At 55.3% G+C, this 15152-nt stretch overlaps 1 protein-coding gene across 2 annotated transcripts; it reads left to right on the top strand.

The window, feature by feature from the left end:
• The first annotated feature begins 6171 nt into the window (after positions 1-6171).
• On the top strand, positions 6172-13150 carry TMEM18 (transmembrane protein 18). 2 transcript variants are annotated; one of them, XM_024119133.3, is made up of 5 exons: positions 6172-6317; positions 7150-7267; positions 9566-9620; positions 10695-10788; positions 10873-13150. In XM_024119133.3, the coding sequence occupies exons 1-5, from the start codon at positions 6261-6263 to the stop codon at positions 10963-10965; spliced, it is 417 nt and encodes a 138-aa protein (XP_023974901.1). In that variant the 5' UTR covers positions 6172-6260; the 3' UTR covers positions 10966-13150. The 2 variants fall into 2 exon arrangements, with proteins under 2 accessions (XP_023974901.1, XP_007100232.1); XM_007100170.4 differs by having other exon boundaries at positions 6175-6317; positions 7147-7267.
• The last annotated feature ends 2002 nt before the right edge of the window (positions 13151-15152 follow it).

Raw genomic sequence — 15152 nt, 5'->3', positions numbered from 1 at the left:
AAAGAAGAGGATCTTGGGACACAGACAGGCACAGAGGGATGACCACGTGGGGACGCAGGGAGAAGGCAGTGGTCTCCAAGCCAAGCAGAGAGGCCTCGGAGGAAACCAACTTGCGGACACCTTGACCTCAGACTTCCAGCCTCCAGGACTGTGAGACGGTGAACTTCTGTCCTTTAACCCATCTGGTCTGTGGTATTTTGTTATGGCAGCCCACGCAGAATGTTATCCAGAAACTCATCTGGCAGCTCTCACAGAAGGATTAAGATATTCCACGGGAGGGCTATCCTCAGGCTCTCTAGATGTCCCAGGAGACGTCAGTACGAACTGATCACCACGTGTCACGTTGTGATTTTACACCAGTAAGAAGGGTGTAATATTTGGGGAACCCTGCCACCGCCACAGTGCAGGAGCCCGCAAATCTCCCAACACCAATCTTCGCGTCAGAGCACGACGGGCCCTTACATTCAAGGAATCCCAAAGGCTTATCTGCATATCGAAAGCCCAGAAATGATCACCTGCTGATTTTTGCTTGAAGTCACAAGCAGGCTTTTGCTGGCTGCACCATTCATGCCTTGGGGCTTTTGTCTTTCGGGGGCACCAGGACAATAGCAGTTGCCCCTAAATGAATAAGGTGAGAGATACTCAACAGAATGTCTTTGGCCCATTAATTTGGTAAGAACGAGCCAATGATTGCTTGAAGCAGAGGTGGAAATTTCCTTGTGTTTAACGACTGCATTTAAAATTATATCTTACTTGTCTCAAATGTCTTAAAAATAAGTGAGATGATAAACCCCACGGCCCTAGCACAGGAAAGCCCACGTGAACGGAAAACGTTTGCTGCTGCCCTATCAGTAAACAAAGGATGCTGCGGCCATCAAGCCATCCACCATTACAGCTGCCGGACGGTGAGCCCTGAGGGTGCCCGCTGCCACGCCCTCAGCCCCTGCGGCCACCCCCGGAAGACGGGGGCCCCCTGAGGGCACTCAGGATGGGAAAGCACAGGATCCTGGCCCCAGGTATCTGAGGTGCGGATCAAAGGAACTATTCCAGTGAGCCCAGGCTCTCGCCTCTCCCCATGCATAGAAAAGGGCTGAACTCATTAACCTGAGATGTCTGGGTTTCTTTAACGAACAGTCATCTTTGATGTTCCGACTGCCTGGTCTCTGCGGCAAAAACCCCTGTAGATCCTGGCTCCTCCCTGACCTCTTCACAGCGGTCCCTCAGCGCTGCTGACAGGCTGCGCCCTGGGCTTAAGTCCTCAGTTTTGCCCGCCAAATAAACATCATTCTCAACTTGTAGGTTGTGCATTATTTGTCAGTCGACACCCACAACGCCTTCTCCACCGGCTCTGGACTCTTAGAGGAACTCACCAGTGGCTGCCGTGAAGGCAGCGAGCACGCTGAGCGGACAGGAGCCCAGAGAGCTGACCCGGTCACTTCCCGGGGCGGGTTGTCGTAGGAACAGGAGTGTGCAGCAGTCAGCTACTCTAACTCGGCCCTTCTCCAGCGACGCGGCCCTGGAGCCCGTGCCGGCAGGAAGCCGAGAACCCTGCTCTTTATGCCCTAGTGTAAGAAGCCATCGTTGGCGAGGAGAAAAACTGCCTTTGAAGTCTCTGATTTCTCCAACCCATCTCCCTGACAGGTCAGGGTAGTAAATACTGAGTATAAACATCCAACATCAGAGTCAAGAGCAGTCACTGCAGGATGGCAGACTCATTCTCAAACAGCTCCGTCTTCTAACCAAATCCTCACCTGGACAGATGGTTTAACAGTCGCAGCATTTCTGGCCCTCATCCCACAACTCCAGCTTCGCCTTGAGAGAAGAGCTGAATCTGACCTAAGACCCGAACGTCAACTCTAGAAAGGCAGATTGTTGGACTGCAGAATTGTTGGAGAGTTGCATTCTGAGACGAGGCTGTATTTGCAAAGAGAATCAGGCATTGAACCAACGGTTTACTACTCTGGGGAAGAGCTGTCTCCTATGCAAAGAAGCGTTTTCTGATTAGAGGGCGACCATTTGGGAGGAGGCCGATGCGGAAGGCATCTGGCAGAGTCTGTGCCACGGAAAAGTAATAGTCTCTGGAATCAGCTGAGTCTAACCCAGATCCTGACTGTCTCCCGGGCTGTCATGCTAGGCAGCGTATTTACTTCCCCGAGTCTCAGTTTCCTCACTGCAAAGAGAATCCATAACATCCATCCCATCGAGTGGTTCAGGAGCATTTAAGTAATAGGTCAACATAGGGGTTTCTGCTTCTAGTAACGGTCAACTACACCCCCATCATGTCAACCTTTTTCAGATAAGGCAGGCTGTGGCCTGTGAAGCAGGACTGAAGTCAATTAAGAGAAGGTCCCAGAAGGAAGTCAATTTTGAGATTATGCAGGTGTTAGCAGCTTTGGGCAGGAAGGAGCTCTCTGCAGGAGGCCCCTTTTGTCTTGTCACTAAACTTAAACCAGCCGCCCCCATGCTCTGCTTATCTCTGACCCAAGCACACCTTTCAAATCTCTTGGTCACACAAAGCCTTGCCTAATCTGTTGGTTCTTTCCATAGATCAAGGAAGTAAAAATGAAGAATAAATAATTAACAGATGACTAGATCTTTCCCCCAGCTTCCCCTTTCAGGAATCTTGTGAACAAACTGTGAACAAGACAGCAACTAAAGAAAGAGCCAAGGAGTGGACAGCCTGCACACCGTGGGGGACGGCGATGAGTCTGATCTCCTACCTCCACGATTTAACTGAGATTACGTCCCCTCTCTCCCTTTAAAAACTTTCATGGTCGGGCAGAATCTTTGGAGTTGGTTTTGGGGACACCCAGTCCACCTTCTCCCCAGATTGCTGGCCTTCTGATTAAAAGCAATGTTTCCCATTTCTACCAAAACTTACCTTTTGAGTATTGAGTTTTGAGCACCAAGGAGCTGGACCTGAGTTCCGTAACACAGGTATTCTATCCTCGGGGAGGGGAGGACATATATTACTTCCTCCCTAAGATAGTGACAATTGAAACCTCCATACCTGAGGTTTCCTTCTTTTTTTCCCATCCACTGTGTTCAGAACCCCTTCTTCCCACTTGCTGTGTCCATTTCCGGAGCAGGCACTCTTGGGTCTGGCAGAGCTATCTGTTACACAGGTTGTGGGTTAACTGTGTCCCCCAAAGATATGTTCAAGCTCTAGTCCCCGTGAATGGGACCCTATTGGAAACAGGGTCTTTGCAGATGTGATCAAGCTAGGATGAGGCTCTACTGGAGGAGGGTGGACCCTGACTCAGTGACCGGTGCCCTGATGAGAAGATGGAGGCACATGTGACAGTGGAATGTAGGGCTTGCCATCCTCCATGGGAAGCTGGAAAAGGCAGCAGGGACCTTGCCCCCCTCCTTCAGAGGGAGCTTGGCCCCGCCGCCCCTGGGACTTTGGACCTCCGGCCTCCAGACTGAGAGGGACTGTCTCCTGCTGTTTTAAGCCCCCTGTTGGGTGTTCTATCAGAGCAGCCACAGAAAGGAACAGTGCTGGCTGTGCAGCAGGTTGGGCCCCGGAGACGCCCCACGTCCAGGTTCAGTCTGGAGGCACCCTGGGGTGCGAGGTGTGACTCGTATACTGCTGGATGGTCCAGGGCTTCCCAGCTTCACCCCTTGGCCCTTCCTGCAGAATGGTGGAGGGCACGATTTGCTGGGCCAGAAACGCCCCTTTACAGCTGGAGCCGCCTTGCAAAGGCCAAAGCAAACGGTTTTCTGGTCACAATGCCTCTAAGACTTGTATAAAATCGAGCCCTTGTTGGGTGTCTCTGATCCGACGGCATCTACCCCAGTCCCTGCCTTTGTAGACCCACATCAGCGCCACATGCAGAAGCCAAAGCCCACCTGGCTGAGCCCAGGTCTGCAAACCACCACAGTCGAAACACCTGCTTGCCCCACCTAGGAGCCCACGGCTGACCTGAGCCTGACCACAGCCGGCCCGAGTCCACAGCCTGGCAGCCCCAATTATGACACATGAAGGTACAATCGTGACATATGATTTAAACCCTCAAATTCCATTTAAAAATTTCTTAGTATGTCCAGGCAATGCACAAAATGTTGTGAGTTTGACAAAGATCAATAAATATATCGTCTCCTATGTCTGAGACAGAAACATAAATCAACAGAAACAGCACATGGCGATGTGCCCTGTAATCCATGTAGGTACACACTCCTCCAAGAGCCCTGAGGTCAGGAGACACTAACAGAATAGAGAAAATATAAATTGAAGATGAGATATTAATTTGTTGTATTTTATCTATAAAGCTTTTATTATCCATAATTATGGACTTTTCACAAGCACATTTCTAAATGACTATAATTTTGTAAAGGCAATCTGTGAAAAAAAGAGTCAAAAATAACAGATTTGGCTATTCCATAATTCTCAGAAGAAAAGCATTTCTCCACCTAAAATTAAATGCTATCAATTAAAACCTCTCAATTCAACAACTATGAATATATGAAAATGCATTTGTTGCAAACAACTTTACCTAATTTATGTTTTTAAAGCTGGCTGTGTCTGCAGTGTAAAGACTGGACTGTGGGAGAGTGAGGCCAGGAGGACAGAGCCGTCTTATCCAGCGAGGGATGGACAGGGAGGGGGCGCGATGGGTGGCGGGCACCGTAGAGACCTCCCCACCCTGGAAGCCGGAGTTGCCAAGTATGGAGTTTCTGGAAAGCTCCTCAGGCAGCAAGGAAGAGAAACCCTGGTGCAACCTGGCTCACATGTTTGGGTTCAATCCTGTCTTGATTCCCCCAGTCAGGGAGGCCACCTGCCAGGAGCTCACTTTCTCCCTCCCCACTGCCGCTCTGCAGGTGCCAAGTACCCTCAAGGTGGCGACAGGCTGCAGTCCTTTTCCTCACACCCTCCCCCAGGTCCACCCAGAGAACGGGGTCTGTCTCTTCACCTGACTGAGTGCCTGCGAGCCAGGGGCTTCCCTGTTAGTCTGCAGACACAGGGGAGGATGCCAAGTATAGATTCCATTAAAATTCTGTGTCTTGAATCAACAGAGAATTCAGGATTCCCTGATTAGTGTGAAAATAAAGGAAACCTCATTTAAGATGGAAACAGGAAGCAGAAGGGGATGAGCTCAGGCAGGTACCGCTCGGGCCCTCTGCAGACCCAACAGGAGGAACGTCCCTACTTAAGACCGGCAGGGGAGGGAAGATTTTCTCCCTGCCTGGCAACAGCCCAGCCAATGAGAGACTGTCACCACTCATCCAATGAGAAACCACCACTGCTCAGCCAAAGAGAAATCACCACTGCCCAGACAATAGGAACCCCTCAGCACCCTTTACTCTCCCTTTCCTCCAATGGACTTTCCTTCAAAGCAGCTCTTTCCACTTCCCCCTTTTTCTCTATAAAATAACACGGTCCTGTCCTTTGTTTGCCCAACTTGCCTGTGGTTTTGCCATAGATTACATGTCCCAAGCTGCAATTCCTTTCTATTCCGGAACAAAGCCATTTAGCTGGTAAAATTATTGGCCGTTTTGTTTTTAAGGTCCACGTGAGCTAGTAGCAATCAGCAACCACTTCTGGAGCTGACGGTTGAGTGAGCATCTGGAAACCCTGATTTCTCAGAGGGGCAGGGGCACTGTCCCCTCTGTCCCACTCCATCCACCGACGTCCAGGACACTGTCCCCCTCCGTGCAGGGCACTGTGCCCCTCTCTCTCTGGGGTCCAGGTCACTGTCCCCTTCTGTCTCCCAGAGTCCAGGTCACTGTCCCCTGTTTTCCCTAGTGTCCAGGTCAATTCCCTCTCTGTCCCCCGCCCGAGTCCAGGACACTGTCCCTTTCTGTCCCCGGGATCCAGGTCACTCTCCCCTATGTTCCTAGCGGTCCAGGTCACTCTCCTGAGCGATACCCCACGCCCCCAGCCCTGGGAGTTGCGGGGGGAGAAGGCAGGGACTCCCACTAGCCCCCAGTCCTCCAAGCTGCTATTTATGAGCGCCCGCCACATAGGGAGAACTAAAACGTCCCCCTCGCAGAAGCTCGGGGGGTGGGGGGGAAACAACGCTGGAGGAGACTCGTAATTCCCTTATATTTATTTTAAAACCACGGAATCTCGCGAGATTTGAACCTGGTACCGGGAACTGGAGATATCGCGAGATGTCAGGCTGCCGGCCGCTTCCGTACACAGCAGGCATCGCGACAAGTGGAGATAACGCGAGAGGACGCCAGAGGACTACTTGACCTATCCGGGCGGGGCGGGGAAGACGAAAAGGTGGTGGTGAGGCTGGGCCTTACCGGGGGCGATGCCGTCTGCATTCTCAGTCAGCAAGTTTCCCGTCAGCATCCCCGCCGTGATCACGGTAAGTCGCTGCCTCCTTGGCCGTCAGTTCGGTCGCTGTCGGCTGGGGCCTCTTCAGATTTCCCAGCCTCCGCCGGGGACGCCGGCGGCCCCGGACGGGAGGCGTGGGTGGGGGGTGCAGGGGTGGGGCCCGTACCTGGGTGGGCGGGGCGGGGGGGGCCGGGGGTTTGCGGGGAGAGCTGGGACCTCGTGGCGGCGAGGAGCGGGGAGGTGGGCCTTCCTGGGCTGGGCTGGGGGGTCCGGGTGGCGTGGACTCGCTGTGGGCAGAGTGGCAGGGCGCGGGCCGCTCCTCCAGCACCCGTGCCCCCGGGGGACCTGAGCCTCAAGGAGGGGTTCCGAGTTCAGGGGTGCGGACGAGCCCACCTCTAGAGTTGAGCGGCCCTGCGGTCGCAGCACTATCTGGAGGGCAGGGTGTATGTCAGAAAGGCGGGAGAAAACCACATCTTGCAAGGTTGGGTGGCCCAGATTTCTGAGGCTTTAATCACGGCTCTAAGAAGCTGGTAGCTTTGCCTCTGGGGGCGACCGAGTGCATCCCCGAACCAGGCCCCACTTTCTCATCTCCCCGGGGAGGAGGGTCTTTAGATTCTCCCAGCTTGAAGTGCAGTTCTGTTCGACAAGTAGGAAAGCCTTCAGTCCTGTGTGGAGGGACAGCCAGGCACGGCCGGGTGACAGTCCCTGGACGTGGGTGCAGCGGGGGGTCCCTGTTCCCCCTCCCCTCCCCGTGTCCTGTGAGGCCCGGCGGGCGCTCGGGACGTGCTCGCAGGAGAGGCAGTGGGAAGCCTGGTGCAGTGCAGGAGGACCCTGAGCAGTTCCTGCTGCGTGTCCCCCAGCAGACGGACTGGACGGAGCCCTGGCTCATGGGGCTGGCTGCCTTCCACGCGCTCTGCTTGCTGCTCACCTGCGTGTCATCCCGGAGGTGTGCGCTGCAGGTGGGGCACTTCCTGTGCCTGGGTGAGTACAGTTCTGCGGCTCAGATCGCTGCTGTGTGCTGCGGCAGTGCGCGGGCGTGTTCTCGCTGTAGCCTCAGTGATATGTGAGTCTATTTGTAGGGCCTCCCGACTCCCGTCTTGTGTTCTACTTTGATTGCAGGCCACTCCCATATTTCACTTGTGGGTGCTATAAGGATAAGGTACATTTTGGATATTGGATTTGAGAGGCGTCTCAAGCACCTGTTGTGTTCCTGGGAGGGTGCCGAGTATCAGTTACACAAACGAGAGCTGGGTTTGCTGAAACGCTGACGCTGTCCAAGAGGCTCCTCTGGGGGCTTCGCTGCTCTGCCTGCTCTGGGAGGGAGTGCCAACCAGGAAGGAAAGCTCTGTGGTGCAGAAATAACACATTGCCCGAGTCAGTTTTGAAGGTAAGGTCTACAGGGCTTTAGAGAAGGAACAGAGCTGTGTGGAATCATTGAGAAAGATCTCACAGAGAAGATGAAGTCATGGTAGGGGGTGTAAAGAGTGAGTAAAATCTCTTTTTCTTAGGGTAAGGAACAGATGTCTGGCCCAGGCCTGGCATCTGGGGAGGAGGCATCCGGTGAGAGCACAGGGGTGACGGACAGAAAGGGTGGGTCAGGTGTCACAGAAACCACATTCTGATGCTGACTAGTCAGAAGTATGTTCAGACAGGAAAGGTGAGCCAGGGCCTCAGAGGCTATGCTGGGCTCTTAATCTTGTGGACGTTGGGAAGATGCTGAAGATCTTGCTTGGTAGTTTAATAAACTCCAAAAACTCATTTTAAATGTGAGTTTTCAGTTGGCCTTGTGCAAGGTGGGAAATCCAAACAAGAGGTCGTCTTAGGACAGGCGCGAAGCAGCAAGCCTGCATCACAGAAATAGTCCTGACGGTCAGGGATGGATGTTACTTCATTTCTTTATGTGAGAGCCCTAGTAAGGAACGCGAGGGGTGAACAGGACAGACGGGCTCCTGAGCCTCGTAGAGCTGGTGGGGCCCCAGCATCCACTGAGTAACCACAGCCCTGCTGAGCATCGTGGCGGGAAGGGCAGGGGCACCGTGAAACCCTGGGAGGGGGCCGGACTTAAGTCACTGCCCTGACATTGAAACTGAGGGGGGAAGGATGCGGGGGAACCAGCCAGGCAGCAGGCGTTCGAGGGCCGGAAGGGACACTCCAAGCCCCGGGAAAATGTGTGCAAAGGCCCCGAGGCAGGAAGCACAAAAAAGGTGATGGCCTCATCCACAGAGCCTCATGCAAGGAGCCCATACTTGAAAAGCTTCGTGAACCTGGGAGCTACGTTTGGGTTTGTTGTTTTCAAGGACGAACAGGGGGTGACTGTTTTAGCGTGGGGATGATGGTGCTGGTCTAAGTGCCTTTACACATCTGATGGCCCATTTAATTCTCAGACCCACAGAAGATTCGGGTGTTATTTGCTGCAGTCTTACAAATGAAGCACAGACTGGTTCACTGCTCCCCCAGCTCCTGAGTGGGGTGCGTGGTGGATGCATCACGTTGCCCTCTGGGGAGGTGGCCCCCCTGTGCTCAGGCCTCTCTCCTCCTCTCCCGTCTCCTTTCTTGGGCTTCCTTGATGTGCGCCTCAGGGTCCAGTTGTCGAGGGAGGGGTCAAGGATTGCTCCCCGCCTTTGACCCCAGGAACCGGAGGGTTTGCACATTTTTACAAGGCTGCTGGCCGTCCTCCCCCTCCTCCACCCCCATCCAGGCCCTGAGCAGCACGTGGTGCTGGGCCAGCCCACGGTCCGCCCGCCCTGGTGGGCCTCCCCCCACGGCCCAGTGCTCCCCGCGCTCCAGGTGGGACTGCGAGGGCGGACAGGGCTGTTCCCTCGGCTCCTGTCCCCTCGGGTCGGTGCTCCCTCCGTGTCTCTGCCGCCAGCACCACTGGGGGGTCCCGGCAGCCAGAGGGTGGAGGCAGGTGGCCTTCAGCTCTGGTCTCAGCCCTCGGGTTCCACTGCCAGCCTTGCACCCAACGTGTGACCTGCGGGGCCGGGAGGTCGGCAGACGGCCCAGTGCGGCCACTGTGGTGTCGGGGTGGGAAGCCTGGTCCACGCGGCGCCGCTCCACTGAGGGCTGGCCTGGTCTGACCGAGACCACCGGACTCGTGCGTCACCTCGGGTTTCCTTTCTCTGTAATGTTCCCTCACGTTATATGTGAAATAGAAGTTACGTCTCGTCCAGTGTGGCATCGTTCTGTTACGTTTATGTTACGTAGCATGTTGTGAAGGATGTATGAGGCTGTGGCGGTGGGCTGGTCCCCTGACTCTCACGTGGGCTGCTTTCTTCTCAGTGACCTTAGTCTACTGCGCGGAGTACATCAATGAAGTGGCGGCAGAGAACTGGAGGTGAACGGCCCCGGGCACGTGGACCCTGTGTGAGACCGTCCCCGTCGGCGGCAGAACACACCCAGGAAGCCCCCAGCTCTCGCTCATAAAGCAGCCCCAGCCCCGCGCGCATCCCAGACTCCTTCACGATGAGCCTTGGACGGCGGTCACCGCCCGGCCTCCTCGGTCACCGTGGGCCCTGGAGGCCCCCCCGAACAGAAGCGCTCTTGTCTGTGACGGGGAGACCGAGATCCGCCCACGATTTACTTGGTCCTGAAAACGCTGGTTCCCCGGGTTCCGGGACACCGGCCACTGTGTCCTCGCCCGCGGGTCCTTTCCCGCTCACACGCCCCGGCAGCCCGCTGCGTGCCCAGCGAGCGCCGCGAGGTCCGCCCCTGCCCTGGGCCCCTCCAGAGCCGCCCCCCGCTCTCGGCTCCCTCGGGGGCCGCAGCGTGTCCTTCCGGCTTCTCGGGACGGGTCCTCGCGGGTCGGCCAGGAACCCTCGGGAGGCTGGAACGAGTCGGGAGGGGAGCGCCGCCGTCCCTGTGTCCGCGCAGCCCGGGGGGGCGACGTGGCCCGGTCGGCACCCTCAGCGCACGGGCCTCAGAGCGGAGTGACGGCCGCGCCCCGGCCGCCGTGCCCTCCCGGCGGCCTCAGGCCCGTCGTTGGGTCCGGAGCCCACCCTCGGCCCCCCGCACGACCCGCCCCCCGCTTTGTCTCTTCCGCTTCTAATTAGGACGCACCTCCTGACCACCCCTCGCTGGGCGCTGTTCACTGTGGCCCCAGGGTGATGACTGTGTCGCTGAGTCAGTGACGTAAAGTTCGTGTCCCGCACTGCCGCTGAGAGGGACACTGGGCGCAGCCTGGCCCGGCCACGCTGTGTCCCCCTCTCCGGGGGCTCAGCCTGAGCTTGCCTGGGGGCCGTCCCCCACGGGGTCAGGAGGGTCGCCTCGTAAAGGGGCTGAGGTCGCCATCGTGTGCGGGCGGGGCTCCGCCCGCACCGCGTCCTCCCGTGCAGAGGGGCTCCTGAGACAGAGAGTATCACGGGAACGCCGTGTTGTGAGCTCCGTAATCTTTAAATCTCTCTTGAAACAGGTTGTTCTCGAAATACCAGTATTTTGACTCGAGGGGCACGTTCATCTCCATAGTGTTCTCGGCACCCCTGCTGCTCAACGCCCTGGTCATCGTGGTACGTGTGTGACAAGCTTCAGGCCCCCGTCCCTCCCACGGCGTGCGCCCACTTCTGACCGCGGCTCTGCACGGTTCTCTCCAGGTCCTGTGGGTGCGCCAGACCCTGGCCGCGATGACCGACCTGAGGACCCTGCAGGAGAGGAGGAGGGCAAGGAGCAGACCCAAGGAGGAGTGACGGCTCGGATCCGGCCCCGCGCGGGCCTCTTTCAGACCCCGGCCGCTCCTGGAACGCACTTAGGCCGGCGTTTAGGACAAAGTTTACCGCACGTCCACCAGGGCTCTCGCCGGGCCTGCAGGGGGTCCCGTCTCTCCGGTTAAATTATAAGCAAATGGAGCCGCGCACGTCGCCACGCGTCCACGGGACTCCTGTGAGCGTGTGGGCTACCAGACATCCATCCACGTGGGGACGGTGACTGAGTGAGGGACAGTGCCATCCACGCATGGGCACCTCCGTCACCTCCGTCACCCCGGTCACCTCTGTCACCCCCATCAACCCCCATCACCTCCATCACCCCCGTCACCCCCGGCACCTCCTGTCACCTCCATCCCCCCCGGCACCTCCTATCACCTCCATCACCCCCGTCACCTCCATCACCCCCGTCACCTCCATCACCCCCGTCACCTCCATCACCCTGGTCTGGTCTGCACAGCGGTGGCCTCTCCATGTGGTGCTGCCACAGGACAGAACACGAGAGGCTGCCTTGCCTCTCATCCAGTTAGAGACGTGACCACGCTCGGAGGCCCTGGGTCGGGATCCACAGAAGCAGTGGCTGAATGAGCCCCTTGAGTTGTTTTTTTGGAAGGAAAGTTGCAAGTAAAAACAGTCAACATTCACCTGTTTCAACTAACAGATTTTTTTTTATGGCAAATACAAAGATTAATTATATTCCTACGTTCCACCTTCTTTTTACACTTTGGGTGTCCTGGGACATGATGCTGTTGGTTGATCGGAGCAGGTGCACTATTTCTGTGATGTCCGCTCTGTAAACCAACGTCTGTGCAGGACGCTCGTGGTCTTGTCACACCTGGAGCTGCAGCTGGAGGATGACAGGTGAGCAGAGCACCTGTCTATACACACAGCGTTCAGTAAAGAGGATGCTGTTGGCTCCTGATTTGGGTTTAAGAAAATAGTTGGTGAATAGTTACCATAATTTTAACAAGATGAGTGAAATACATTCTTCAGATTTCAAAAAGAAAAGAAAATTTGTTCCTATGAAAGCTTTTATATTTAGAAGCTCAAAAGGTGACACTCTGACAGATTATGAAATTAAATCTTGAAATCCAGATATATAAAGTTTTTATAGGTAGTTATAAACTCTCAGTAGAGAAGTTATTTCCTGAATTTTGACATTAGTTGTAGAAGTGAGTAGGTAGAACTTCCTAGATAAATCTACTGGAGATCTTAACCTGAAATTTTTTCCAGTCCCTCCTTGATGTCTTAAACTTCTGTATTGAACGTTTTAAAAATCGGCTTAAAATACAGCATCTCATGTGAAGTCAGATTTTAAATTTCTTGTACCTGACAGCATGCCTCATTGTGCATTTCTGGAGATTTCCAGTTCAGGGTGTCTAATGGTCTCATGGCTTCAGAAGAGTCCACTGCATCCCGAGTGATTTCCTCGGAGAGCAGGGCCCAGCTGGCCGGTTCCCTGTGAGCGCGGTGCCCCGGGAGCACGGGTGTGGTGGGAGGGGCTGAGGGCGGGATGGGTGGTCCCCTCCAGCCGTGCAGTCAGGCCCGGGCCCAGGGGACAGAATGCATGGATAGGAACATCCTGGCCTCGGCCACACAAGCCAAGGAGGTTCTGGGGCATGTTCACTGTCCATAATTATTTGCGCTGTCTTAATATGGGACTGAATCTCAGTTTTCCTGTGGTAGTAGTGTAATAGCATTGTTAACTCTGCATAAATTTGGCGTTAATGGCATGTCAACCTAAAGACATGACCTGGGCCTTTTCGTTCACTGGTGTGTGCAGTTTTTTTGGAACAGTTTTGTTTTCACAAACACAAACTCTATTTTTTAACTGTTTTTAGTAAGTTCACATTCAGTGGCTAATTCAGTGTTAACAAATATTTCTCTGTCCTCCTGCTCGGGGAAATCCTACAAGCCAGAATTTTCCCCAGAGGGGTTGGGGTGTATGAGCCTTGCTGTGTGGGGCATGACAGGAGGGGTTCACAGGGGGCCTCCTGGCCCGTTGAAGGAAAGCATGTCCCCATTCCTGGTTTCCTGCGGTCCCTTCTCACCCCAAAGCCTTAGCAAAAGGGGGTGGATTTGGAGCCAGAGAAGGATGCCCGGTGACGTTGTTTGGGCATCTGATGGAAGTTTGTGTAAGTAAATGAAACAGACCACAAAACATTTACACATCAGCTAACATCTACATGAAATAAATAAGCAAAACTGTAAAGATGACAGTGTGTTTGTGACTGTTTTGAACTAACTGCGTGTCACTTGGCTGTCACCTTCTGCCGGCATCCTTACAGTCTCAGCAGGCGTCCATGAAGGGATGTCAGGGCCACAGTCTCTTCCTGACGGGTTCGCTTGCTGAGAATTGTGGTGTAAACCACAGAAAATAGAAGGTGTTACCATGAGTACTCAAGACGAGCTTTTTGCTCTTTAAATTGTGCTCTGCAAGTTGTTACTGATGTCATAGTTATCAAACCAAAATAGTAAATTCAGTTTATGTGAAATCAGGTTTGAGTGTTAAAGTTCCATGCATTTAATAGTAAAAGTTGCAAAATTGAAAAAAGTTGTAAATTCAGACAGTTTATATTTTGACAGTATAAAAGTTTATCCAGGAATCTCTCAAAACATCCTTGGTATATAATTCAAAGGTCTACAGTTTTGGAATACATTTAGTAGAAATTTGTGGGATTTTGTTCCCTTTTGTGCAGCGTAGCGTGCAGCCTCAGTCATCACCTCACTTCCTTTTGTAGCTGGTCGCCTGCTTAGGTTGGGCTAGTGACCAGGGGACCTGCCTCCCCAGCCACGGGGTGGGTGTGGGTGGGACAGAGGCAGAGCGCCCGCTCTTTACTCCCTGGAGTCTCCGTCTGGAGCAGAAAAAACGGACGCTGAAAACGGTCAGAGACTGGAAGTTCAGGTGCCGACAGGATGGGTTTCTGTGTTGGCAGAGCTGTCACATCCGCACCCTGGGGTCTGCACACCGTCCTGGGAGTTTTCATATCCCTGTTCCACAGCAAATTACAATACACAATTATATTCCAGAACAGGAGCCACAGAATATTGTTGTGGAGTTCCACGCATTAGTGCACGTGATTGTAACGCTTAACGTGTTCATGAAGAGCTTCTCGGGGGTCCTGTGTGTGTGTGTGTGACGTGGGTCCAGGGCGGGTGCCTCCCGTGCTGAGGCTCGGCCCCGCGGAGGTGCCCTGGGAGTAGCTCCTCTTTGTAAGATCCCATCTCCTGCACGAGGAGTTCCCAGGGTCCCAGGGGTTTGCTTAGAAGCGTCACTCCCCGGGAAGCAAGACCCCGGTGGGAAGGGGTCTGCCTTACTTCTTTAATAAGGTCAGTGTAAGGACCAAAGCATCCGACACGTGTTAGATCTCCCTGCGCTGCTCTTGCTGGGCTGGTGGTAACAGGGGGTTTATCTAACGTCAGAATCGCCTGGAGCCCCCGGGAGCTGTGAAGCCTCAGCTCTCCCCAGGCGCCCAGTAGGAGGACGCGGACAGGTGACCCCAGGGCCAGGAGGCTTCTCTGGGCAGGTCGCGGGCGGAGCCCCACCTCCGCCGCTTCCAGCGCGCTAGGAATCCGTTTCTCAGCCTCCGCTCGTGTTTGCACGTGCGAGCCCCAGGGGGCGCTGACGCAGCGTGTCACCGCCGGAGGCCGAGTCCAGGCCGGGCGGCCTCGCCTCTAGGAGTGTGACGTCTGCGGTCCCGGGCTGAGGGCACCGAGCGGCACCAGGGGCTCCGAGTCCCTGTCTTCAGGCGAGCGAGGTCAACAGCGTCCAGGCCAGTCGTGGCCCACGCACACGTGCACACAGGCACACGCGGGCGCCTGGCGGTCAGGAACTCGCCCTCCTGTGACACGAGAGGACACCGCCCAGCCGCACCAGCCCGGCGCCCGTCCCTCCCAGTCAGTCAGTAAGCACGTTTGCTCGTGAACTGTCTTCTAGTGTCAAGGATGCTCTGCAGACAGACTGAGCCAAGGAAAGGGGTGCCGAGGCTGCTGCAGGGGAGCCTGTGGCCGCCGCCCAGTAACCCCCAAGGATGTGGAAGCAGCAAGCTCACTCCTCGGCCCGCAGCCGGGCCCCGAGGCTGAGAACCGCGGGCTCCAGGGCTGCCCAGTCCCGGGGCCCCGCGGTGGCAGACGTGAGCTGGAAGCTGATGGAGTCCTGGTCGTCTGCCCGG

The sequence above is a fragment of the Physeter macrocephalus genome, chromosome 12 (genome assembly GCF_002837175.3).
Source record: "Physeter macrocephalus isolate SW-GA chromosome 12, ASM283717v5, whole genome shotgun sequence".
Lineage (NCBI taxonomy): Eukaryota > Metazoa > Chordata > Mammalia > Artiodactyla > Physeteridae > Physeter > Physeter macrocephalus.
This window is presented reverse-complemented; position numbering and strand designations above follow the sequence as displayed.